The sequence below is a fragment of the Mytilus californianus genome, unplaced genomic scaffold (genome assembly GCF_021869535.1).
Source record: "Mytilus californianus isolate M0D057914Y unplaced genomic scaffold, xbMytCali1.0.p SCAF_9, whole genome shotgun sequence".
Lineage (NCBI taxonomy): Eukaryota > Metazoa > Mollusca > Bivalvia > Mytilida > Mytilidae > Mytilus > Mytilus californianus.
This window is the reverse complement of record NW_026262745.1, coordinates 20,075,362-20,102,545: the sequence shown is the minus strand read 5'-3', so window position 1 is coordinate 20,102,545 and position 27,184 is coordinate 20,075,362. Positions and strand designations below refer to the sequence as shown.

The 27,184-nt window shown below is 31.1% G+C and overlaps 1 protein-coding gene across 1 annotated transcript; it reads left to right on the top strand.

Moving 5' to 3' along the window:
- Positions 1–13,733: 13,733 nt before the first annotated feature.
- On the top strand, positions 13,734–26,253 carry LOC127714399 (uncharacterized). Its single transcript, XM_052220452.1, has 6 exons — positions 13,734–13,843; positions 19,285–19,468; positions 21,037–21,192; positions 23,959–24,069; positions 25,088–25,242; positions 25,673–26,253. Exons 1-6 carry the CDS (start codon positions 13,759–13,761, stop codon positions 26,089–26,091), a joined length of 1,110 nt encoding a protein of 369 aa, XP_052076412.1. The 5' UTR covers positions 13,734–13,758; the 3' UTR covers positions 26,092–26,253.
- Positions 26,254–27,184: the final 931 nt, after the last annotated feature.

Here is a 27,184-nt window from a genome sequence, read left to right as displayed (position 1 = left end):
TTGGGTGCTGAATTGTGGCGTTGAATTAGAATAATTTCAACTATCAAATTTGGGCTTCTAAAAACCAAAATATACCAAAACTTACACTTTTTAATGTCTCTATGTATAATTTATTACCTATTAAAAGCAACAGATAGCATACTTCATGTTTCAGACTTATAAAAAATGGCCAGAAGTAAATTTCATATGGGCCTGTGCCAAAAAATAGAGGTTTTCAAATGAAGTGAGGCCTTATATGAAATGTAATATTTTTCACTTACCACAATTTTCTGAAGTTGCTAAGTTATAAAAAAAACTTTTACATGTTATAAATGTACTTTTAATGGAAATATAAGTTTCAAATAGCATAACACATGTGAATAAAATGGTCTTCAGCAATGTCAAGCTTAAAAAAACAGGTTGTCAATTTAGGTCGTTCCCCACATTTGCATATTAAAAAGCATATAAATGATATGGGAGATGAAAATATGCTTCTTTTTGCTCAAATCTTTGCTCAGATATGATAAAACATGGAGCCTGGATGTAACAAGACTGTCACTTTCAACTATATATGTAGACAGTATGATCTAATGCAAAGTTATTTACTTTACTTTTTAAAACCGGCATGAAATTTCAGCCTCAAAAGGCCAATATTTTAACCACTAGCTATCAAACAAAAGAAAATAAAGATAGTCTGTGAAACAGACAAGGTCAAACAACCAGTAATAAGTGCTTTTGATACAGTTTCAGTGAAATCTGCTAAAAGGAATTCAACTTGTATGTGCATAGAACCTCATTTTTCACTTGCTTCATACTGACCGTTAGACTAGGACCATTAAAGCAGCACATTTTGCACTCTTATTCTGATTTTATCTACTTTTTTTGTATGTTTAGTGTTCAAAAATGAGTTAAACATCTACATTAGGTACCACAAACACAAGTAGAAAATCAGAAAAACCTGTGAGAGAGAAAGTAAGCATGCTACTTTTGTAAAAATATTGAAACAACTGAAAAAGTTCAATTTTGGGCATGTAGGCTGAAATGTCACTTTTTTACAAAATTTCTATCAAATAAAAGTGGAAATCATTTATTCTCATGTAGTTTGACAAATTAATACCAATAGATCATTCAGGGAAGTTGTCAAAGTACAAATTCAATATTTCCTGAATTTCACCTATTAGGGGTCTAAACCTTGACCAATTCTAATAAAACTTGGTATGATTTAAGCTTAGTGTATTATAAAACAGTTTACAAAGTTTCAAAGCCATATGATACCAATTATAAAAATTGTGGCATTTTTTATATCTGAACTTTGGGTGCTGAATTGTGGCGTTGAATTAGAATAATTTCAACTATCAAATTTGGGCTTCTAAAAACCAAAATATACCAAAACTTACACTTTTTAATGTCTCTATGTATAATTTATTACCTATTAAAAGCAACAGATAGCATACTTCATGTTTCAGACTTATAAAAAATGGCCAGAAGTAAATTTCATATGGGCCTGTGCCAAAAAATAGAGGTTTTCAAATGAAGTGAGGCCTTATATGAAATGTAATATTTTTCACTTACCACAATTTTCTGAAGTTGCTAAGTTATAAAAAAAACTTTTACATGTTATAAATGTACTTTTAATGGAAATATAAGTTTCAAATAGCATAACACATGTGAATAAAATGGTCTTCAGCAATGTCAAGCTTAAAAAAACAGGTTGTCAATTTAGGTCGTTCCCCACATTTGCATATTAAAAAGCATATAAATGATATGGGAGATGAAAATATGCTTCTTTTTGCTCAAATCTTTGCTCAGATATGATAAAACATGGAGCCTGGATGTAACAAGACTGTCACTTTCAACTATATATGTAGACAGTATGATCTAATGCAAAGTTATTTATTTTACTTTTTAAAACCGGCATGAAATTTCAGCCTCAAAAGGCCAATATTTTAACCACTAGCTATCAAACAAAAGAAAATAAAGATAGTCTGTGAAACAGACAAGGTCAAACAACCAGTAATAAGTGCTTTTGATACAGTTTCAGTGAAATCTGCTAAAAGGAATTCAACTTGTATGTGCATAGAACCTCATTTTTCACTTGCTTCATACTGACCGTTAGACTAGGACCATTAAAGCAGCACATTTTACACTCTTATTCTGATTTTATCTACTTTTTTTGTATGTTTAGTGTTCAAAAATGAGTTAAACATCTACATTAGGTACCACAAACACAAGTAGAAAATCAGAAAAACCTGTGAGAGAGAAAGTAAGCATGCTACTTTTGTAAAAATATTGAAACAACTGAAAAAGTTCAATTTTGGGCATGTAGGCTGAAATGTCACTTTTTTACAAAATTTCTATCAAATAAAAGTGGAAATCATTTATTCTCATGTAGTTTGACAAATTAATACCAATAGATCATTCAGGGAAGTTGTCAAAGTACAAATTCAATATTTCCTGAATTTCACCTATTAGGGGTCTAAACCTTGACCAATTCTAATAAAACTTGGTATGATTTAAGCTTAGTGTATTATAAAACAGTTTACAAAGTTTCAAAGCCATATGATACCAATTATAAAAATTGTGGCATTTTTTATATCTGAACTTTGGGTGCTGAATTGTGGCGTTGAATTAGAATAATTTCAACTATCAAATTTGGGCTTCTAAAAACCAAAATATACCAAAACTTACACTTTTTAATGTCTCTATGTATAATTTATTACCTATTAAAAGCAACAGATAGCATACTTCATGTTTCAGACTTATAAAAAATGGCCAGAAGTAAATTTCATATGGGCCTGTGCCAAAAAATAGAGGTTTTCAAATGAAGTGAGGCCTTATATGAAATGTAATATTTTTCACTTACCACAATTTTCTGAAGTTGCTAAGTTATAAAAAAAACTTTTACATGTTATAAATGTACTTTTAATGGAAATATAAGTTTCAAATAGCATAACACATGTGAATAAAATGGTCTTCAGCAATGTCAAGCTTAAAAAAACAGGTTGTCAATTTAGGTCGTTCCCCACATTTGCATATTAAAAAGCATATAAATGATATGGGAGATGAAAATATGCTTCTTTTTGCTCAAATCTTTGCTCAGATATGATAAAACATGGAGCCTGGATGTAACAAGACTGTCACTTTCAACTATATATGTAGACAGTATGATCTAATGCAAAGTTATTTACTTTACTTTTTAAAACCGGCATGAAATTTCAGCCTCAAAAGGCCAATATTTTAACCACTAGCTATCAAACAAAAGAAAATAAAGATAGTCTGTGAAACAGACAAGGTCAAACAACCAGTAATAAGTGCTTTTGATACAGTTTCAGTGAAATCTGCTAAAAGGAATTCAACTTGTATGTGCATAGAACCTCATTTTTCACTTGCTTCATACTGACCGTTAGACTAGGACCATTAAAGCAGCACATTTTGCACTCTTATTCTGATTTTATCTACTTTTTTTGTATGTTTAGTGTTCAAAAATGAGTTAAACATCTACATTAGGTACCACAAACACAAGTAGAAAATCAGAAAAACCTGTGAGAGAGAAAGTAAGCATGCTACTTTTGTAAAAATATTGAAACAACTGAAAAAGTTCAATTTTGGGCATGTAGGCTGAAATGTCACTTTTTTACAAAATTTCTATCAAATAAAAGTGGAAATCATTTATTCTCATGTAGTTTGACAAATTAATACCAATAGATCATTCAGGGAAGTTGTCAAAGTACAAATTCAATATTTCCTGAATTTCACCTATTAGGGGTCTAAACCTTGACCAATTCTAATAAAACTTGGTATGATTTAAGCTTAGTGTATTATAAAACAGTTTACAAAGTTTCAAAGCCATATGATACCAATTATAAAAATTGTGGCATTTTTTATATCTGAACTTTGGGTGCTGAATTGTGGCGTTGAATTAGAATAATTTCAACTATCAAATTTGGGCTTCTAAAAACCAAAATATACCAAAACTTACACTTTTTAATGTCTCTATGTATAATTTATTACCTATTAAAAGCAACAGATAGCATACTTCATGTTTCAGACTTATAAAAAATGGCCAGAAGTAAATTTCATATGGGCCTGTGCCAAAAAATAGAGGTTTTCAAATGAAGTGAGGCCTTATATGAAATGTAATATTTTTCACTTACCACAATTTTCTGAAGTTGCTAAGTTATAAAAAAAACTTTTACATGTTATAAATGTACTTTTAATGGAAATATAAGTTTCAAATAGCATAACACATGTGAATAAAATGGTCTTCAGCAATGTCAAGCTTAAAAAAACAGGTTGTCAATTTAGGTCGTTCCCCACATTTGCATATTAAAAAGCATATAAATGATATGGGAGATGAAAATATGCTTCTTTTTGCTCAAATCTTTGCTCAGATATGATAAAACATGGAGCCTGGATGTAACAAGACTGTCACTTTCAACTATATATGTAGACAGTATGATCTAATGCAAAGTTATTTATTTTACTTTTTAAAACCGGCATGAAATTTCAGCCTCAAAAGGCCAATATTTTAACCACTAGCTATCAAACAAAAGAAAATAAAGATAGTCTGTGAAACAGACAAGGTCAAACAACCAGTAATAAGTGCTTTTGATACAGTTTCAGTGAAATCTGCTAAAAGGAATTCAACTTGTATGTGCATAGAACCTCATTTTTCACTTGCTTCATACTGACCGTTAGACTAGGACCATTAAAGCAGCACATTTTACACTCTTATTCTGATTTTATCTACTTTTTTTGTATGTTTAGTGTTCAAAAATGAGTTAAACATCTACATTAGGTACCACAAACACAAGTAGAAAATCAGAAAAACCTGTGAGAGAGAAAGTAAGCATGCTACTTTTGTAAAAATATTGAAACAACTGAAAAAGTTCAATTTTGGGCATGTAGGCTGAAATGTCACTTTTTTACAAAATTTCTATCAAATAAAAGTGGAAATCATTTATTCTCATGTAGTTTGACAAATTAATACCAATAGATCATTCAGGGAAGTTGTCAAAGTACAAATTCAATATTTCCTGAATTTCACCTATTAGGGGTCTAAACCTTGACCAATTCTAATAAAACTTGGTATGATTTAAGCTTAGTGTATTATAAAACAGTTTACAAAGTTTCAAAGCCATATGATACCAATTATAAAAATTGTGGCATTTTTTATATCTGAACTTTGGGTGCTGAATTGTGGCGTTGAATTAGAATAATTTCAACTATCAAATTTGGGCTTCTAAAAACCAAAATATACCAAAACTTACACTTTTTAATGTCTCTATGTATAATTTATTACCTATTAAAAGCAACAGATAGCATACTTCATGTTTCAGACTTATAAAAAATGGCCAGAAGTAAATTTCATATGGGCCTGTGCCAAAAAATAGAGGTTTTCAAATGAAGTGAGGCCTTATATGAAATGTAATATTTTTCACTTACCACAATTTTCTGAAGTTGCTAAGTTATAAAAAAAACTTTTACATGTTATAAATGTACTTTTAATGGAAATATAAGTTTCAAATAGCATAACACATGTGAATAAAATGGTCTTCAGCAATGTCAAGCTTAAAAAAACAGGTTGTCAATTTAGGTCGTTCCCCACATTTGCATATTAAAAAGCATATAAATGATATGGGAGATGAAAATATGCTTCTTTTTGCTCAAATCTTTGCTCAGATATGATAAAACATGGAGCCTGGATGTAACAAGACTGTCACTTTCAACTATATATGTAGACAGTATGATCTAATGCAAAGTTATTTACTTTACTTTTTAAAACCGGCATGAAATTTCAGCCTCAAAAGGCCAATATTTTAACCACTAGCTATCAAACAAAAGAAAATAAAGATAGTCTGTGAAACAGACAAGGTCAAACAACCAGTAATAAGTGCTTTTGATACAGTTTCAGTGAAATCTGCTAAAAGGAATTCAACTTGTATGTGCATAGAACCTCATTTTTCACTTGCTTCATACTGACCGTTAGACTAGGACCATTAAAGCAGCACATTTTGCACTCTTATTCTGATTTTATCTACTTTTTTTGTATGTTTAGTGTTCAAAAATGAGTTAAACATCTACATTAGGTACCACAAACACAAGTAGAAAATCAGAAAAACCTGTGAGAGAGAAAGTAAGCATGCTACTTTTGTAAAAATATTGAAACAACTGAAAAAGTTCAATTTTGGGCATGTAGGCTGAAATGTCACTTTTTTACAAAATTTCTATCAAATAAAAGTGGAAATCATTTATTCTCATGTAGTTTGACAAATTAATACCAATAGATCATTCAGGGAAGTTTTCAAAGTACAAATTCAATATTTCCTGAATTTCACCTCTTAGGCCACAGACCACAATTAAATTCTCTATTAGTTCTTTATAACGTTTTGTTTCATTAAAAAAATGCTCCGGTTCTTTTTGTCAAATATTTTGTGTGTGTAAAGTACAGTACTAGTCCAAACATATATCAAACATTCAGAAATATCGCTCCCCAGCATCTTACAAATTTAGCCAATACACATCCATACCCCTATGGACAAGTCAAGAGATGTTCCGAAAACTGTAAATATCACCTTTTTGCACCTGGCCTAATTACTCTTTCCATATCAAAATCAGTTAAAATACAACATCCAAAAGTTTATTTCACCTCTCTTCTTTCATTTCCATCCAAAAAAATCTAAGAAATGAGTGAGGAAGGGAAAGAAAAAAAATTAAGAAAAAATACACTCTAATTAAAAGGAACTATATTCGTGGACAACGAAAAGCGGGATCATTAATTGTGGTCTTTGGTCTATTAGGGGTCTAAACCTTGACCAATTCTAATAAAACTTGGTATGATTTAAGCTTAGTGTATTATAAAACAGTTTACAAAGTTTCAAAGCCATTTGATACCAATTATAAAAATTGTGGCATTTTTTATATCTGAACTTTGGGTGCTGAATTGTGGCGTTGAATTAGAATAATTTCAACTATCAAATTTGGGCTTCTAAAAACCAAAATATACCAAAACTTACACTTTTTAATGTCTCTATGTATAATTTATTACCTATTAAAAGCAACAGATAGCATACTTCATGTTTCAGACTTATAAAAAATGGCCAGAAGTAAATTTCATATGGGCCTGTGCCAAAAAATAGAGGTTTTCAAATGAAGTGAGGCCTTATATGAAATGTAATATTTTTCACTTACCACAATTTTCTGAAGTTGCTAAGTTATAAAAAAAACTTTTACATGTTATAAATGTACTTTTAATGGAAATATAAGTTTCAAATAGCATAACACATGTGAATAAAATGGTCTTCAGCAATGTCAAGCTTAAAAAAACAGGTTGTCAATTTAGGTCGTTCCCCACATTTGCATATTAAAAAGCATATAAATGATATGGGAGATGAAAATATGCTTCTTTTTGCTCAAATCTTTGCTCAGATATGATAAAACATGGAGCCTGGATGTAACAAGACTGTCACTTTCAACTATATATGTAGACAGTATGATCTAATGCAAAGTTATTTACTTTACTTTTTAAAACCGGCATGAAATTTCAGCCTCAAAAGGCCAATATTTTAACCACTAGCTATCAAACAAAAGAAAATAAAGATAGTCTGTGAAACAGACAAGGTCAAACAACCAGTAATAAGTGCTTTTGATACAGTTTCAGTGAAATCTGCTAAAAGGAATTCAACTTGTATGTGCATAGAACCTCATTTTTCACTTGCTTCATACTGACCGTTAGACTAGGACCATTAAAGCAGCACATTTTGCACTCTTATTCTGATTTTATCTACTTTTTTTGTATGTTTAGTGTTCAAAAATGAGTTAAACATCTACATTAGGTACCACAAACACAAGTAGAAAATCAGAAAAACCTGTGAGAGAGAAAGTAAGCATGCTACTTTTGTAAAAATATTGAAACAACTGAAAAAGTTCAATTTTGGGCATGTAGGCTGAAATGTCACTTTTTTACAAAATTTCTATCAAATAAAAGTGGAAATCATTTATTCTCATGTAGTTTGACAAATTAATACCAATAGATCATTCAGGGAAGTTTTCAAAGTACAAATTCAATATTTCCTGAATTTCACCTCTTAGGCCACAGACCACAATTAAATTCTCTATTAGTTCTTTATAACGTTTTGTTTCATTAAAAAAATGCTCCGGTTCTTTTTGTCAAATATTTTGTGTGTGTAAAGTACAGTACTAGTCCAAACATATATCAAACATTCAGAAATATCGCTCCCCAGCATCTTACAAATTTAGCCAATACACATCCATACCCCTATGGACAAGTCAAGAGATGTTCCGAAAACTGTAAATATCACCTTTTTGCACCTGGCCTAATTACTCTTTCCATATCAAAATCAGTTAAAATACAACATCCAAAAGTTTATTTCACCTCTCTTCTTTCATTTCCATCCAAAAAAATCTAAGAAATGAGTGAGGAAGGGAAAGAAAAAAAATTAAGAAAAAATACACTCTAATTAAAAGGAACTATATTCATGGACAACGAAAAGCGGGATCATTAATTGTGGTCTTTGGCCAATGCACATTCTCGTCACGATTGAGGAAACAAAAATACTACAACTATCGAGGGTCTGTCACGTGAAGGTTTTTTTATGGTAACTTTAATAATGTAGAATGTGAGAAAAAAAGCAACTTGAAATTATCAGATAGCGTAGCTTCGACTGACCTGCAGATGTATATTCGCCCTCGGGTACTTCTTTGTAAATCAGAGAAGGTAGAGTGGTTGTTTAATCATTAAGTACTGTGCTAAATAATTTTGAGAGAAAAATCACCACTTACTGCTACAAATGAAAATTATTTCACAAAAATAAGATATTATAATTTATTCCAATAAAAAGAGTAAATATTAAAACTAAGGAAGCCATAAAGGGACATATAAGAAATAAAATTATAAAGAAAACGCATAATTAATCCCAGATCACCGATCATTAATTGAAGATAACACATTTGGAATGGGGGAACACGGATCCCAAATCACGGATTAATTTTATTTATTTATGTGCCCCTTTATGGCTTCCGTACTCAGTGGTGGATTTACCGGGGGGGGGGGGGCACAGGGGGCACGTGCCCCTCAGTCCAGGTCACCATAAAATTATCCAACATAATTTAATTGTGACTGAATTTGCTTATCTAGAGCAGAAATTAATCACAGCTTGATTTGACTTCTTAAACTGGCCGTTAATTAACCCCATCTTCAACATGCGTGATTTATGACAACTTATCGGTGGGTGTGTAAATATTGACACCTGTGTGTAATGTCTCTTTGCAAAGCTTTTATGCAAACTACATGTAGATGTTAATTGGAATAGTACGAATATTTGTATTGTTTTTTTAATACAATATTACAGATTAAGATTGATTAACAGGTTAAATCTTCTGATTAGGAAAGAAATTACTAACTAAAATCTGTGTTTTTAAAAAATAGGTACAAATAGATGTTTAGTGTCAACAGAGACATATAATACAATATTATATGTCTCTGGTGTCAAGAATGTTGGTATCGATATATGGGATATGTCTTCATAACACAATACTCGCATTACCATTTCTTGTGAATGTATTTTTTTCTCGAAACTGTCTTTTATGTGATGTTCTTCAACAATTTGTTTTTCAATATCCTACAATATCTTTTAAACTGAATGTCGAATTGCTTTTCCTTCTTCTCCTTTTATGAACCAACAATTTGTTTTAAAAACGCCTTGCCCTACCACCTTTTTTCACGAAAAATGAATTGGCATTGTCTATTATATATATAAGCATCAATAAAATGCTATAGTATTTTAATAAGACCTACTGTATAGCATGATATGAGACTAATACATTCATCTATTAGTCCAAGCATACAGTAAATTGATATATGAATATTTTTTTGTTTCAGTTACCATGTATGAGGCTATGAATGGGTCACCATTTATGAGGATATGAATGGGGTTTACAGATAAGAGCATAATGGGCAAAAAAGTTAGATTAGGAGTAGGACCAAAAACTATAGATAACAGAATAAAGAGATGATGAAATATAAAGAATAGATTGTTGGTTGCTTAATGTCCAGTGGGAAATATTTCATGCATGTTTATGCATGACGAATATAATAGAGATCAAAGAATAAAGAATAGAGTGAAATGGTAAAAAATTAAAATCGATTACATACTTTGAACTATGTACACATTTTATATAATTCTATCATGATACTTAGATGAAATTTATTTTGAAGCAGAGGTATTTAAACATTAGGAAGGAGAAAATACCACCTAGAACTACTTTCCAAGTACGTAACTCTCCTTAAATTGATATATTACTTTTATTAGTTTTAGCTAATTGAATGTCTAAAAGATGCTATAGTCAGATTTCGTTATTTTGACTGGATCTCACGGCAGTTTGTAAGAATAGCCATTTCAAATACTCCTATGCAACTAAAATATATATAGTCAAATTACCTTAAAGTTATGAATTTCATATTAAAAGGCGATTATTTCTTTCTGCTTTTTTTTTTTTTCTAAACATTTACAGTTTAGTTTATATTTACCTCACACAATGAAGTAGTGTTTGCTGTAAAGAGGTGCATTAGCTCTGCCAGTATGGAATAATGTATTATAGTTGTAAATCTAATTTTAGAGTTTATTGAACTGTAAATAAACAAATTTTAAGAATAAATTCTTTCTAAACGATTACATGACTTTTAGTCATACTAACAACTATGTTACTTATACAAATCCTACCTTTTCATCGTACTGTTGTTTCATCTAATGCCTTAACCACAATATGTTAGAATTTACCAAGTTGTAAGAAAATTTCAGAAATTTCTTCCCATTCAAACTTATCTATAAATGAACTGCCTATAAATGAATTGCCTAGTAAATAGAAAGTGGTGCTTTAATTTTCAACAGTGTATGTAACGTAGGTAAAAAATGGAATGGTTGCATTAATACATTTAATATCATAGATCAGTGATCTCGAAAAAAAGTATTTAAGAAATATGATAAGATCTAAATATAAGTGGATTGAAAAAGGGAACAATCTACAAAAGTCCTCTTTTATTTAGAAAAATAAAACCTAAACAAACGAGCAAAGAAAATTATGGAAAAATCCTTTCACGTATTTCATTGATTCCATTTAAAATGAATAGCTCAAATTTAGGTCATTTCAGTTTACTGAGGGAAAACGTTACTTATATCTATTACATTGAATAACCTGGTTAGTTTTTGTATCTGCTTATTCATATTTTTCGTATTGAATAAACTTGATAATTTTTGTTGAATATGTAGCTTGTACTATTATGTACGATTATTCAAATTTTAAAAGAAATTATATGGTTATCTCTATTGCAGTTAGCTTGTTTTGCTCGTATTAACTCTTGATATTTTTTTTATTCATTTTACATCAAATATACATAAAGCAAAGGTAAAATTCGCAGCCGAGGCAATACCTTTATTTATAACACTTTTCTTAAATGATTCCTAAGGGTTGATAAGTTGATAATTAAAACTAAGGTTCTAACTCGGTACTGAAAGTTGACCTAAGATGGATTAAGTATTTATTTAAATGTTTTTGTGTAAGTGTTCAAGCATCTATACATCTATGAATTTCAATTGATTAGTACAAATGAACGAAAGTTGATGGTGAAGGTTAATCCAGAAAAGGGCACCATATTCATTAAGGTTATTTTGATTTCTGACACTGGGAAGATTTCTATGCTGTTGGACTTCAAGTACCCGAGAAGTAAAGTTAGTGTTATGGGCTTTGGCACCGACATGATTACATATCTTTTCTGAACTTCATTGTGCTAAATCAAACAATTATTAAGAAACTTATGTTCCTATTTACCTAAGCAAAATTGACATCGGGTGTATGTAGCTTTTCTTTATTACATGTAGGTCCCCTTTGGCAATAAAGCTCTTTAAACGTTGTAGTATTCATACGTCAATTCCTGTCATAGTATTGGGTTTTCATACAATTTGAAGCGTTTCATATTTTTCTAATTGATTCCTCGTTTACTAATGTTTAGTATGATAATAAAATTACATTATTGTTTAAGTACGAGTTTCCGTTTTGAAGAACACTGTCATTATGGATTTACCGGAACTTATTTTGAAAATATGAATCAAAACCTTTATAGGTCGGGTTGTTGTCTCTTTGACATATTCCCCATTTCCATTTCCAATTTTCTTTGTAAACAAAGCTTTATTAATTACACCAATAAAAAATGAAACCCAGAGCATTCTAAAGAGAGAACAGAAATTGTAATATAAAAAAAATCTTTTGCATGGTATTTTAATTGGTCTATACAGGACGTATTTCAACATAATTTTCATGTTTGTTCTAGCATATGTTTTTTAAAGACAAATGTAACTGAAACATTTGCAGAGTGGTGTATATCTTTCCATATATTGTAGAAATGGATTAATGGTACTATCCTAGAGTGTTGTTGGAAATGGCAATCACAATTTTAGGTTAAATACTGAAAAACATTCACGGAAATACTTGTCGACCCCTTAAGCCTTTTTTGCTACATTGTTAAAGCAAATATATTTGATAAATTCTTTAAAATACAATAAATTGTTCATGAAAACAAAAAATAAACAAACAAAAACTTTCTTTTTAAATAATTACAATATTACAATAATATGTGTATATTCAAACAACATAACCCTGAAAAATAAAGAGTCAATGTCACATAATTAATTCCCAATTCACTCAAACTCTCTTTATTCATCCCGTGCAAGTATTAAAATGTAAATATATACGAATTACCAAAGTTCCATACTTAACTATAAACAATGCATGTGTATGGAATCGTAGGCAAGTATCAAAATTTCGTGAGTAGATTGTCTTTCCCTGAAAAATATACACAATACATGTATTAATAGACTGGTACGCACGTTCAATAGTGCAATTACAATTTTCCAAGTTCTGTTTGGTTTCCTATCGTAGACAAATGTAAATCATTATATGAACCGTATAAGAATGATGTTTTTGACGTTCCAATCCGACAATGAAACCGTTTTTTTTTTTAATTTTTAACTAGCTTCTCTTTAGTTTCCTCTCTTTTGTCATCTGACGTTCTTTTCATTAACTGAACATGCTTAGCACATGCTCTCTCTCTCTCTCTCTCTCTCTCTCTCTCTCTCTCTCTCTCTCTCTCTCTCTCTCTCTGTGCCTCACGATCTCGAACGAACGAACAAATTAAAGGGAAAATGTATCAGAATATTTTGAGTTATTGTATTTTTGTTTAATTTACGTATACCCGATATCTCATTTTATGTATGCACAAATTTTACCAACGTAAAAGCGTCTATAAAACTGTAAAACTAACAATAACAAATTGGTTGATGTATTTAACCTCTTTGAATAACCTATATAAATATAATTGGTTCAAGGTAATACAATGTACTGTGTTAGGTTTTGAACTAAAGGAGTTTGATAGGATTCACTATTCTCAATAGTTATATATCTGTGTTGTTTTTAGGACTGCTCTTTGTCAGCTAGATTTTGTTGTCGTCAAACACATGTATTGGTCTGTTTTTGTTCGAGTAATGGTGTTTGATTGTCTCGTTGCTATCTTCTCATGGCAACCGTATTTATAATAGTAAACAAATAATTTTTTTTTTACGTGACGTGTGGTGCTTTTGAACAATAAAGACATCCTGTTCTCCTTAATTGATTAAATACCATCAACTGATATTATTTCAAAGTACCAATCCATATTAGTTACAATGAGTTTGTTTCCGAACAATTATGTTTTGTGATTAAATTTGTATGTGTATTGGAACGAAAGACAAACTTTTAACATCAACCATGTTTCTAAAATGTATGATGCTCTGCATAATCTACAGTGTTTACGGTAAGCATTGATCAGATGTGACGTTTATTGAATGAATACATGTGCAAATAAAGCATAAGTTGTACTGAATTTATTGGAGTTTTCCAAAAACAAACTAGTTTTACTAGACTGCTAACATTGACTTTAACTTTGGGAATAGCTAATTGGTATACTACAAGTACGTAAATATGTCTGTCCTCTGAACTTATAATTGCAAAGTTGAAAAAAAACCATAAAGGTTTGACAGATACGAGACCTACTAAACGTCAATACACAATGAATCTATGAAGGACATAAGCCTGACTTTTGGTCGACCTGAAAATGTTGTTTTTTTTTGGTTTTCAATATCGACTATCCATCTCGTTTAATGGAAGTTACTCAATGGTTTGAAACAAGTATTCATAGTGCATGCACATTATATTTAGTCATTCTCGTTAATAGTTTAGTTAGGTCCATGTGTTGTGTATAAGTTAATCAAACAATATTAAAAGATAAAAAAAAAATAAACAACGATTCCAAGGTGTTTCACAGATTGGTTTTTCTGTGTTTATTTTTTATACTTTTTTGTAAACCCGCTTTACACACAGGATTATAATTGTTTCCCTATTATTCTATCCTCAATGATTGATCTCTATGTAATGACTTCTTAGTACATTGATACTTTGATTCTTTTGCTTTTGTTTTTTTCTGGGTTTTTTTCTGAATCAATTCATATTAAGAAAATTTTTTGTTAAATTCTCTTATACAACTTATTCAAATATCGGTGTTTAAATGTTACATTTGTTATATCGATGATAAATTTTAATATCAAATATCAGTGAAAGTCAATGGTGTTATACCATCGGTTGAAGTTTATTTTATTCAGACTAAACAACATTTGTGTCAGGCTTCTTTCAATGTCCATTGTGTTAGTATTGCATGAGTTCGAATCCCAATGATTGAAGAAAAAAAAAATGGCTTCCGCAAGATGGCAGATTTAACATTGTTGTGCTAATATTTAGGGTAATTATGAATAAGATATGTGTTTTCAGCCATGTAGCACATTCACTGGTGATCCAATGGATTACTGTACGACAGATTAATCCATTGGATCACCAGTGAAGGTGATACACGGCTGAAAACACATATTATATTCATAATTACTCTAAATATCAGCACAACAATGTTAAATCTAAAAATTTGCGGAAGCAAATTTTTGTTCTTCCCTCGTTAGAATTCGAATTCATGCTAATAGACCTCTTCAACAAATTTCAACACCGACTAATGACACCTACAGTCTACAGGTAAAATGAAGGGGTTGTCTCAAAATTAAAAATCATTCATAAATAGTATGACGTTACGTTTACACCTTCGATTTATCGTTTTATACTATTTGGACGAAGAAACATATTTCAACCAAATATAACTTATATCTCTCTCTTTTGTATAACATTCAAATTACATGTATTTATTTCATTTTACGCTGAGTTTATTAAACCTTCCAGTAAATAATTACAGCAATCAATTAACATCGTTATCTGCCTTTTTTTTAGCTCACCTGGCCCAAAAGGGCCAAATGAGCTTTTCTCATCACTTGGCGTCCGTTGTCGTTGTCGTCGCCTTCCGTCGTCTTCCGTCGTCCGTCATCTTCCGTCGTCCTCCGTCGTCGTCGTCGTCGTCGATGTCGTCCGTTTACTTTTACAAAAATCTTCTCTGAAACTACTGGGCCAAATACAACCAAACTTGGCCTAAATCATCCTTAGGGAATTAAGTTTAAAAAATGTATCCGATGACCCCGGGCATCAACCAAGATGGCCTCCATGGCTAAAAATCAGGTCAATTTCTATCTTCCCTGAAATTTTCAGATGCATCAGAAAACCCATTGTTGGGTTGCTGTCCCTGAATTGATAATTTGAAGGAAATTTTGCAGTTTTTGGTTATTATCTTGAATATTATAATATATAAAGATAACCTGTAAACAGCAAAATTGTTCAGAAAAATAAGATCTACAAATAAGTCAACATGACCAAAATTTTCAATTGACTCCATAAGGAGTTATTGCCCTTTAAAGTAAATTTTTCGTAAATTTTTGTTATCTTTTATCAACCAAGATGGCCACCATGGCTACAAATAAAACATGGGGGTAAAATGCAGTTTTTGGCTTATATCTCTGAAACTAAAGCATTTAGAGCAAATCTGACATGGGGTAAAACTGTTGATCAGGTCAAAATCTATCTTCCATAAAATTTAAGATGCATCAGACAACCAGTTGTAGGATTGCTATCCCTGAATTGGTAATTTTGAGTAAATTGTAGTTTTTAGTTTTTATCTTAAATATTATTTTAGATAGAGATAAACTGTAAACAGCAATAATGTTCAGCAATGTCTGATCTACAAATAAGTCAATATAACCAAAATTGACAATTGACCCCTTAAGGAGTAATTGCCCTTTATAGTAAATTTTTCTTAAATATTTGTAATCTTTTACAAAAATCTTTCCACTTCATCTACTGGGCAAATTAGAATTAAACTTAGCCACAATTATCAATAAGGTATCTTGTTTGAAAAATGTATCCGATGACCCTGTCATCCAACCAAGATGGCCACCATGGCTTAAAATAGAACATACGGGTTTACTATAGAAGTCAAAGAGAAAATTGTATAAAAAAACAATTTCAAATGGTCACAACTTGATAACTGATTTAAATAATGATAAGGGGTCTTCAGTAACTATTATAAGACTACAATGGGATTACCTGCTTTAAATTTAACTACTGGGCAAAATAAACCAAACTTGGCCTCAATCATTATTAGGGTATCTAATACTATTAATTATGATTTAACCTTATTTTACATTACTTCCAAACCAACTGTCGATACAGGTGAGCGACTTCAGAGCCTCTAGTTCTTAAATTTGATGATTATGTGAGTTTTTAGACAGGCGAGTTTGTCAATGCAGATTGAATAACATGCCAATAGTGATTAATTTGTTTTTGTAATGATATTTATGAAATTTGCAGAAGAAACATTGTAATAGTACTTCTGTCCGTCAGCAATACTTTGTGTTTCTTAACCGATCTTCGCGTCACTTGTTGTACACATTCAATTGTGGGAGGGGTCAAATGATATTGATTCAAAAGTCAAAGGAAAAGGCCTCATCGATTATATCGTAACGAGGGACTACTCTGCTGTAAGATACCATGTTAAAGTGCACATGTTACCTTAATGAACTGGAAACATTAACGGCACCATTTGTTTCTGTGCCACATGCGTATTTTGACAATTAATGTCTCTTCAGTGATGCATATGGTATAAATATCCCAACAGAGCTTGTTGTCATTACAGTATCGTTTTGGACTGTGCCGAACTGATTGGTTGTTATAGGTAATCCCTTACCCCAAAAGGCAACATACCTTATCCATTTGTCGTATATTCCTTTGCCTGTTCTCGAAAATGACCTTCGTGTGTCTTGCAAGAAGCTAGAACTGCTTACCATTCCTCTTTTTAGGACATAGCTTTGGTTTTCTACTATTTTTTTTTCATGCATAATGGTCTTTAAATTTCATCTCTGACCATACAAAGGGGAGGTTTTAGATCAAATCAATTTATAAAAGTAAAACCCCGCTGCATGTTTTATGCGTCTGAAACAATTGCTGAACAAGTTGGGCATTGTAATTAGTAAGTTTTGTTAGAATAGAGTTTTAAGTTTACAATTTGTTATTTTGACATTATACTTCGCTCTCATATTTATTTACTTTTTATCCGATCAAAAAAAGTAGCTTTATTTCCCTTTTTTTCTTCTTTGTTTTGGATTGGGGATTGGGGATCTTTAACCGACATGCAGACCATGTGGAACACTGAAAGTCTGTTTTATATGTTACATTGTGTGATTTTTTTTCCTACTTCCGAAGTCATCAAAATAGCAGGAAAACAATAAAGCTTACGATTTGAATCTGAATCTGAATCAGAAGAGACACTAATGGTCTTTAAAAACTTGGTATCTATTTCGTTATGAATTTATTGTACTCCAACTGATTTTCGCGAATTAGATTAATTCGTTGCCGCTATTTTGTTTTAAGTTTGTTTTGGTCATACACAATTTGGTCGAAGCAATTCACCAGCTTCTTCCAATCTCTGGTCAGATACGGCATCTTGTTTTCAGGGAGCAGGTATAGCGACGGCACAGTAAACCGGATAATTTAAAGAGAAATAGTCGAAATCTAAGTTGTCATACTTTGAACGACAAAATTATTTTATATCTACCTGTGTAACGTCAAACGCGCGATTCTTCGTCAGTACTTAAAACCTTCCATCCTTTATGGGTGGATTTTACATACTAGATAAATAAAGTCGTATAAAAAAAAAGCAAAATGAGGATGTTAAATTTGATGAATGCCTTTTTGTGCTTCTTTGTTACATTTGTTTGTTTTTATAGTGATTAAGATGATAACACAATGTTGACTGCTGTACCCCTTTTTTTGACATTTTTACCTATTGTGTCTGTTTGTTTTGTTCACGCATCGTTGTCAATATAATGGAATTTGATGCGACTGTCATACAAGTGAGAGGTTTAGCTAGCTATAAAACCAGGTTCAATCCACCATTTTCTACATAAGAAAGTGCCTGTACCAAGTCAGGAATATGACAGTTGTTATCCATTCGTTTGATGTGTTTGAGCTTTTGATTGTGCCATTTGATAAGGGACTTTCCTTTTTGAATTTTCCTCGGAGTTCAGTATTTTTGTGATTTTACTTTTTGCATTGTCGTTGTATATCGATTACAGGTTGAACATCAAATTGGTGAATTAAAAAAAAATAAAGTAGTGAGTATCATTATGGTATCCGAAGAGAAAAATTAACAGACATTGTAGTTACATGTACTCCCTAGTCAACACACATAAAACATTGAATAATTTAATATCTGCTATAAAAATACAGGTTTGTCTTTTGTATTCGTTTTTTTTTAATTTCAAACTCGACGTCTTAAAGAAATGATACATAGAAGTCCTCTCTTTTCTTTAAAGTCAATTCACAAATAAGTTTAATTTTGATAAGCAAATATTTAATAAACAAAATAAAGTATGGTACACAAAAATTGCTTTTATATACGTCATGTTGGATAATTGTCTCATTGGCACTTGAAACTAATCATATGCTATCATTAATATTTTTCAATTTTATTTTTGAGACGACCCCTCATATTTCACCTGTCGTAATCGTTCTCAACTGTAGGTGTAGACAATTGTTGAAAAAGGTTTATTAGTCAATTTACTGTTTTTTTTTAGATTCTGTCTCCATTACGGTTATTGAGGTTGTTTTTTGTTATTTGGAGTCTTTGTATGAAAAAGTCCAGGAAATTGAATTAGAAATATTCTTCGCAAAATGTATCGTTTGTTCCATATTTTTCTTGTTCTATACGTAACTTATTTAATCTTTTTTTAAAATAACCTACATTTGTGTAATAACTATTGTTACAATATTTAGCCCAGAAATCGAGGCAAACAGAGTGCAAGTACAGAATGAATGGACTTTTTGCATATCATTATTATTGTGAGATAATGAAAGCGTGTTGCCTCATCGATAGTAAATGGAAATGCATAGAAACAATTGGTGAATATGACATGTATGACGCTTGGTACATTTCACACAGATGCAAATTTCATGAAAGGTTCGTTTAATGCTATTATTAACATCTTAATTTTATAATTAGCTCCTTCTTTCATCTCCATCGAAAGAACGTTTTATTTTTTTCTTCGTATTATTTCTTTCGTCTTCGTCTGTCACTTAGTTTTAGTTTGATGTATTTTCAATTAGATATTTTGTTTGCGTTTCCAAATGTTTACTGCACTTTCATAACCGACTGTTTAATCGATAACTTTTGTGTAAAGGTTAATCCTTAATGTGTATGTCACTCAAGTCAGCAGTATGTCATTCATTGTCTATACTTACTGTCTGCCTTTTTTATTTTCATTTATTGTTTTATGAATTGATTAGGCCGTTTGTGTTCTCTTTTGAATTGTTTTACATCTACGAATACGCATGCCTTTTATATCTTACTCTATGGTTTTATCACTATTGAAGGCAGTAAGGTGACCTTTGGTTTGTTGCTCATTCGTTCGTTGGTTTTTGGATCGATGTATAATTAGAAATGACTAGGATATTGACGAACAAACGTACGAAATCGTAACTTTACGAATCGTACGAAACACGAGCTGCTGTTTTATACATAGTAATGTATAAATCTAACATAAATACGCTGGTTGAAGTAAAGTAATTCGCATCGTCTGCATGTAGTTTAAAAAGGTATTACCTGCATGTATATGTATCTTACTACTCACATTAATAATTCAACATTATTGTTTTCTACATTGTACAATAGCATCTGAAATTATTTTATTTTTTTCAAGTCCCCACTTTGAGAAGGAAAAACAATCAACAGACATAAACATTTCAACCCCACCCCCACCCAAAACACGTTTCAATACATTTATTATTTACAACAAAACCTGGTCATCTCTATTATGAGGGCCTCAGGAAAGATTTAGTTGTATAGATAATCATGCTAATTTACTGTGTAATCCCATTTAAAAAAAAATATTATTATCTGTATGATTATTATTAATATCATTGTTATTATCAATAATATTGACATTCATACTAATTTCCTCCTTTTTAAAATATACATAGATAGGCAAAATAAAGACAAAAATGAACAAATCTGATTAGATTTGGAGCAGAACGTTTAGCATAGTATTTTTTAAAAGCAATCTATAGTTCACAATCGTCCAGAAACACACCATTTAAATCATCATTATGAATGACTATCAAAGTCGACGTGGTGTCCAAATGTAAGTGTTACGTAATTTATGCTACATGAACTAGCGTTCGTTTTTATTTTTTGCTTTATTGATGACAATACGCCGGTATATTGAAAGATATTGTAGACGAAGCTGCAATATCTGATTTCGCTCTTCCTTTTAATAAAAGTTATGTTAGTATTGTCAATGGCTTATAAGTGTTCGTATTCATTACACATTTCCATCGAGGACATCAGGACCAAAGATAATATGTTTACTTATTTTGGAAACTGGGATATTTGAAATCATCTACTTCAATGGAAACACACAGGACTACAAGTTATTGCAAAACATGATTAGTTAATCCACTTATATAAGCGAACATTAAATTCATGCTTAGAAATGTGACAACGTAACGGCATCATAATTGTATTTGAAGGTCCACATCTAATAACAAGACCATGACAGCACGAGCCAAGAAGAAGACAGATACTACACCAGCTTACATAAAGACAACTCACAACCGAAGACAAAGACAAAGAACTAGAAACAGGAGCAGGATGAACATTCGTCGTAATTTTCACAAAACCATTGGGTAAATATATTAGCAAAAAGTAGAATCACAAAAATACTGAACTCCGAGGAAAATTCAAAACGGAAAGTCCCTAATCAAATGGCAAAATCAAAAGCTCAAACATATCAAACGAATGGATAACAACTTTCATATTCCTGACTTGGTACAGGCATTTTCTTATGTAGAAAATGGTGGATTAAACCTGGTTTGAAAGCTAGCTAAACCTCTCACTTGTATGACAGTCGCATACAATTCCATTATATTGATAACGATGTGTGAACAAAACAAACAGACATAATAGGTAAAAATGTCAAAACCGGGGTAACTAAACCAGCTGTTGAATTTATAACAGGAACATATTATATCCAAAAACGGCAGTGATAGAAAAGATCATGGCCTTTTATAATAAACAGAAGTTTCGTCACCAAAAGCATATATTTTGATTATGGATATGTAGTTAATAATTGACAAGAAACTTTTTTAATACACTTTTAGTTACAACTGGATTTCGTCCTTTTAACTAAATGTTTATTTAGACAGTATAATACTTTAAAATGTAGCCTTGAGGATGTGAAATCACTGTAGGACTCAGTTTTTTTAGACCCTGGTTAAAAATGCAGATTTCAGTAGAATTTCAAATCGTTTTTTTAATTGACACGCAAATAACGTGGAGGACAGGAAATAAAATAACTATGCCGTATGAAACATCAAATTCAATTATAAATTGTTTACTTCCTCACTAGACCTTTTATATATGCAATACCATAATTAGAACGAAACATGTTGATGCGATATCAATATTTACCCAGTATGAAATAAAAACTGACACTATGTGTCGCAATTTGAACGGGGTAGTTTACAAAGAAGTTTTTAAACGGAGACATGTACTTATACCTAGTCAAATCAGATGTAACATCAAGTACTTAATTGCTTACTAACAATACTTACCCTCAATAATAAAAGTGACAAATAATTCATAAATGTGTTGGAATTTTAAAGAATGATTTAAGTTTTCGACAACCAGAGTGTTAAACATCGAAGGAACTTAAAACGTGTCACCTGGTATTGCACAATCAGACAACAATTGATACGTGTGTAAAAGAGTGGCATAAGATACCAAAGGGACATTCATAAGTTAAAAATAAACTGACAACGACATGGCTGAAAAAGAATAAGACATACAGACAAACATCAGCATATAAAACACAACATAGAAAACCAAAGACTGAGCAACACTAACCATACAAAACACTGCGGGTATTCTCGTGTGCTCTGGAAGGGTAAGCAGGTCTTGACCCACATGCTGTACCCGTCGTTTTGCTCATATTAGACATAACATGTCACTGCACATAAGAAAATAACAAACACTGGAAGTTAATAAATAAAATGTTCACCTTTTTTTTCTGTGAACAAGCTTTAGTAATCATGTAACCTTAAATTTCCAAAATATTCTACAGACACACCGAGTAAAAAAAAATAATAGTGCTTTGAATCACCCAAGAGTTTTGAATCAGAATTTTTTAACTGCATTTAAATGTAGGATTAATTTCCTACAACTGTCAGATTCAAAGGAATGTTGATTGTTTTACCCTTTTTCGAATGCAACAGAATGTGAGGTACTATGATTTGGTGGTATTACACATAAAGAAGACTTTTTTGTGTTATAAACTTAATGTGATGTTTTTCCTTTGTAAAACTTGTTATTTCAAGCATTACTGTCAAGTTATGTTATACTCAGTTCAATAGTTTGAGAAAAATGTAGTATAATTTAAGACGACTACTACAGCGATTCTAACAAAATTTCTTCGAAAAATCTAAATCAAGCCGCATCATGATAGAAAATAGTGTGGACCAATAAATGATCAAATATTTATCTCATCTGCCTACATACAATTGAGTAGGATACAAAAGATGACTTTAGGATGATAAATACCACTAATGGACTTCTTTGATTTCATTATAAGGTCCCGTTTGGTCTATTCATACCTCTCACTCCTCAAAATTTCATCTTTTTAGGTCAATAAATAAACATTTTAGGCTAACGTTTTACTTGATTATGAAAAAAATGTGATGATGAATAAGAAATTGAGGTATTTAAGCTAAATGAACTATCCATATAAAATTTTACTAAATCCATGACGGTTTCAATAAGTCCTTACGTAAAACTTAAATTTTTAGAATTTATTACCACAAGAATAGATTACCGAAGCTGTTTTTGAAAACACAGTTCGGATGTGTTTGTCGTCAACGCTCTTCAAATTCGTATTTTTTTTGCGTCTTTTTAACAGTGACAATAAAGGTGAAACTTACACATTACGTAATCATTTGATCTTCTGGCCAGAATATATAGTGAGAGCTTTTGCTACTGAAGGCCTCATCATGACTTTGAGATGAACAACAGCAATACAAGTAGTAATTCTTTGCTTTTGGTTTGAGTTAAAGTTGGTGTAGTTATTTTGTGTCATGAATAGAAACAACATAATTATATTTTCTCTTGAATTATACTAGTCTGTCGTTATAAACATCGGTTTTTAAAAACAAACCGTCATATAACTATTTCATATGTGGCTTTAGGTCTTTGGTCACTACACAGCTAAAAGCATGTTTTTTGGCTAAATACATTTCCGTCATTTATAAGGAAATTGAACATAAGTTTGTTCGGCTTTTTAATCTTATTTCAGAAAATACTATATAGTTACTTACATCGATATTTGATAAAAATGTTAAACAAGATGTCACTTGCAAAAGCCAAAAAACATTTGTAAAATGTCATATGATATATTTTAGAATAAATACACAGTCTAGGGGATTTTCAAGATATATAAGAAGCACAACGGGATACAGACATACAGAATACACACCTTCTCCAGAGGAGAATCTTTTCCGAATTCTTCCGGCGTAAGAAAGTGTATACTAACTTTAATACGTGTAAATGAATTATCTATTTAATAAAAATCTTAATTAAGTAAAAACATGCATATTTCATTTTCAAGTTACGTACATATCGATTTGAAATAAAACAACCCAATATAGTAAATACAAGTTAAAACATTTCAATCACCACTATTTCATACTCTATTCGATTTGATCTTTAACACATTGTGGCACTAGTCTATTGTAGGCCATCTATTTTTATCTCAAGGTATTATGATGTTTGTGTTGTGAGTTACTGTATCATAGACGTAATTCCCACTTCCTCATTTCATATGAAACAACTGAGTTGATCAATCAATAAAAAATGTGTGTGTGAGATTTATCATTATACGAACATGGTGCATTAGAATAAAATATTCCAAGTCCAGGTCGTTGAAGTCGACGTGGTGTTCAATATCAATTCTACGTTCTTTTTGTTACATTAACTAGTGTTCACTTTTATTTGTTGCTTTAAAGTATGACAATGCGCCCATCACACGGTACCTAAGTTGAGAACAACTTTCCGATCAGATGTTTATAGTGAATGAAAAATGGACATTTATTCACTAGCTTTTTGTAATACAAAAATCATTTGATATACGAATTTTATTGATAAAATAGACAATGCATAAAGGAAGAAAAGACAATTCATATGGCTGTGATGATTTTACATACCTTAGTTACTTTATATATGTATAAACAACCTAGCAATCATTTTTTTCGCAAAACCAGATTGTACTCAAAAAGTTGAATTATTAACCAATTTCATTGATGAACTGTTTTAAGTAAAAGAACATTTATCATTTGATTGATTACTTAGCTATTTCATTTGGGGTTCCTTCTTTCGATAGCCATTGATATCTGGGTTGTTCTCTTAGAGAGATTTATGTAGGCTGATATACATAAAAGCTATAAACCCCGTAGTACAATGTATTCAGAAATACAATTAAGATAAACATATGAAATGTTTTTGTGGCTAAAATTACTATCTCATTCAATTTAGAGCAATTGTAGTGGCAATGATAATCTTCTTCTGTGTATGTTGCTGTGTATACGACGATATGAAACAACATAAGATGAGACTAAAAAATAGAATACGTATACAACAATCAAGGGCCTTACAACTGACAAATGAACAACAACATTATCGCGTTATAGGTAAGAATTAAAAAATCAACATGCAACAACATCTCCCGAAGAAAACAATACAAAAACACTTTACTCCAAGATAAATAGTTTTTCTTCTTACACTGAATGTGTTGAAACCTCCGAAAATAAACCGATACAATAAGACATTCAAATATCAAAAGTAAAATAAAAGGCCAAACAAGACCGTTATTGAAATAACCAAAATTCAAAATATTGAATATTATTAAGAAGACATTACATCAGAAGAACAAACAATCGGGATACTAAATAATCTATGTGCTTCGAATTCATTAGGGTAAATCTTTTGAATAAAATATGCATATTTGTGAACCCTTAAAAATACAATGTTGATAGGTTATTATTCAAATAATTAACGGAATAACTCAATGTAATAGTACAGAAAAGTTAAGATGAGTAACAATTACAATTCTTACACCAGGTTTGTACTATGACAATGGAAATGCTGCTGCCTGTGTTGCTTATCCAAGGATGCAGCTGGAGTATGGAGCCGATTTGGAAATGCTCATCAATTCTACACCAGACTGTACAGCATCTCTTTCCACAGATAATCCACCAGCATATGAAGATATGATCAATGGAAATACAACCGCTATTGATACATATAATCCAAGGACACACGCAGGAGACGTTGAGGAAAGAAACACCCATCATATACCAAATAACAGTACAATAACTGATTTACTTGACGATACAAAATATTTACCTACTGTTAGTCCACCAGCATACGAGGATATCATGAAAGGAAATGCAGCCGAAATTGTTTCATATAATCCAAGAACACGCACACAAGACAAAGAGGAAAGGCTTGCCAATTATATAGCAAAAAAACGGTACTGAAACTAATTTGTAAGACGATCCAACATCGACACCTACGTGCACAATAAATCCCCAGCATACGAAGATTATATGTATAGACATAACAAGTGCACTTTTATATCTTTGCATTTGGATATAATTTGTCACCTAGTTCTGTGAGCCTTTACTTGAATAAAGTTACCTTTGGACTAAAAAACTTTTTTATTTTCTCTTTTATTGTAGCATAATCATGGTAATCAAAACATAAACACTGTGTATGCTGCCACTATGAATAGTATTGCCATAAAAAAAAACATCTTCTATATATTCAATATCTATATCGACTTTATCGTGCAGATTTGCTGATTTAATTAGAATTCACCCCTAATTCTGTTTTTGTTGAAAGTTAATTATTCGGTATTTCTTGATGAGAAGAAGGAATCGGCGTTATGTTTATTTTGATAACTTAACATTCAGTTGGCTGGCAAATTCTAAAATATAAGATGCCTTTTTCAGGATAGCAAAGATTGTTTCTATAATGAATTTCTTTTTATTTGCACATGAACCTAATAGTTAGTTATACACATGAACATAATAGTTAGTTATACACATTTCATGCACAATAATTATAATAAATAAACAGAAGATATACAACATATTAAATAGACACATCTGAAATAGTTTGGTACATTGAAGAATATGATTGCAAGACAAAGGCTGCTTGGATATAGAATACAAACAATAAATATGATATTTGTTGTTTATAGATACAAGAAGATGTGGTTCGAGTGCCAATGAGACAAGTCAAAATTTATAAAAGTAAACCATTATAGGTCAAAGTACATCTTTGTGTTCATGACAATAAAGGAGTCCAGGGTTAACAAAGTCGATCTCAGATGAATTCGGCTGTTCTTTTATATGACAGATCCATCTATTTGATCACCAGTGAAAGTGATACACGGATGAAAACAAATATTATATTCATAATTACTCTAATTACCAATTCCATCTTCATGTCTAATATACCATGTACTGTGTTACAACTTACAACTGATTCTACTGACGAAGAAAGGTAACACTAGGCAACCGAAAGCTGCAATTTTAGTTCATTTGCTTCCAATTTTCGGGTTTGAAC

Bases quoted from the DNA above. Each gene is read 5' to 3' on its own strand.
- LOC127714399 (XM_052220452.1), top strand. From the start codon at position 13,759: ATGTGTATTGGAACGAAAGACAAACTTTTAACATCAACCATGTTTCTA. The intron at 13,844-19,284 runs GTAAGCATTGAT...TACAATATTTAG, and splicing joins CATAATCTACAGTGTTTACG to CCCAGAAATCGAGGCAAACA. The intron at 19,469-21,036 runs GTTCGTTTAATG...TTGTATTTGAAG, and splicing joins AGATGCAAATTTCATGAAAG to GTCCACATCTAATAACAAGA.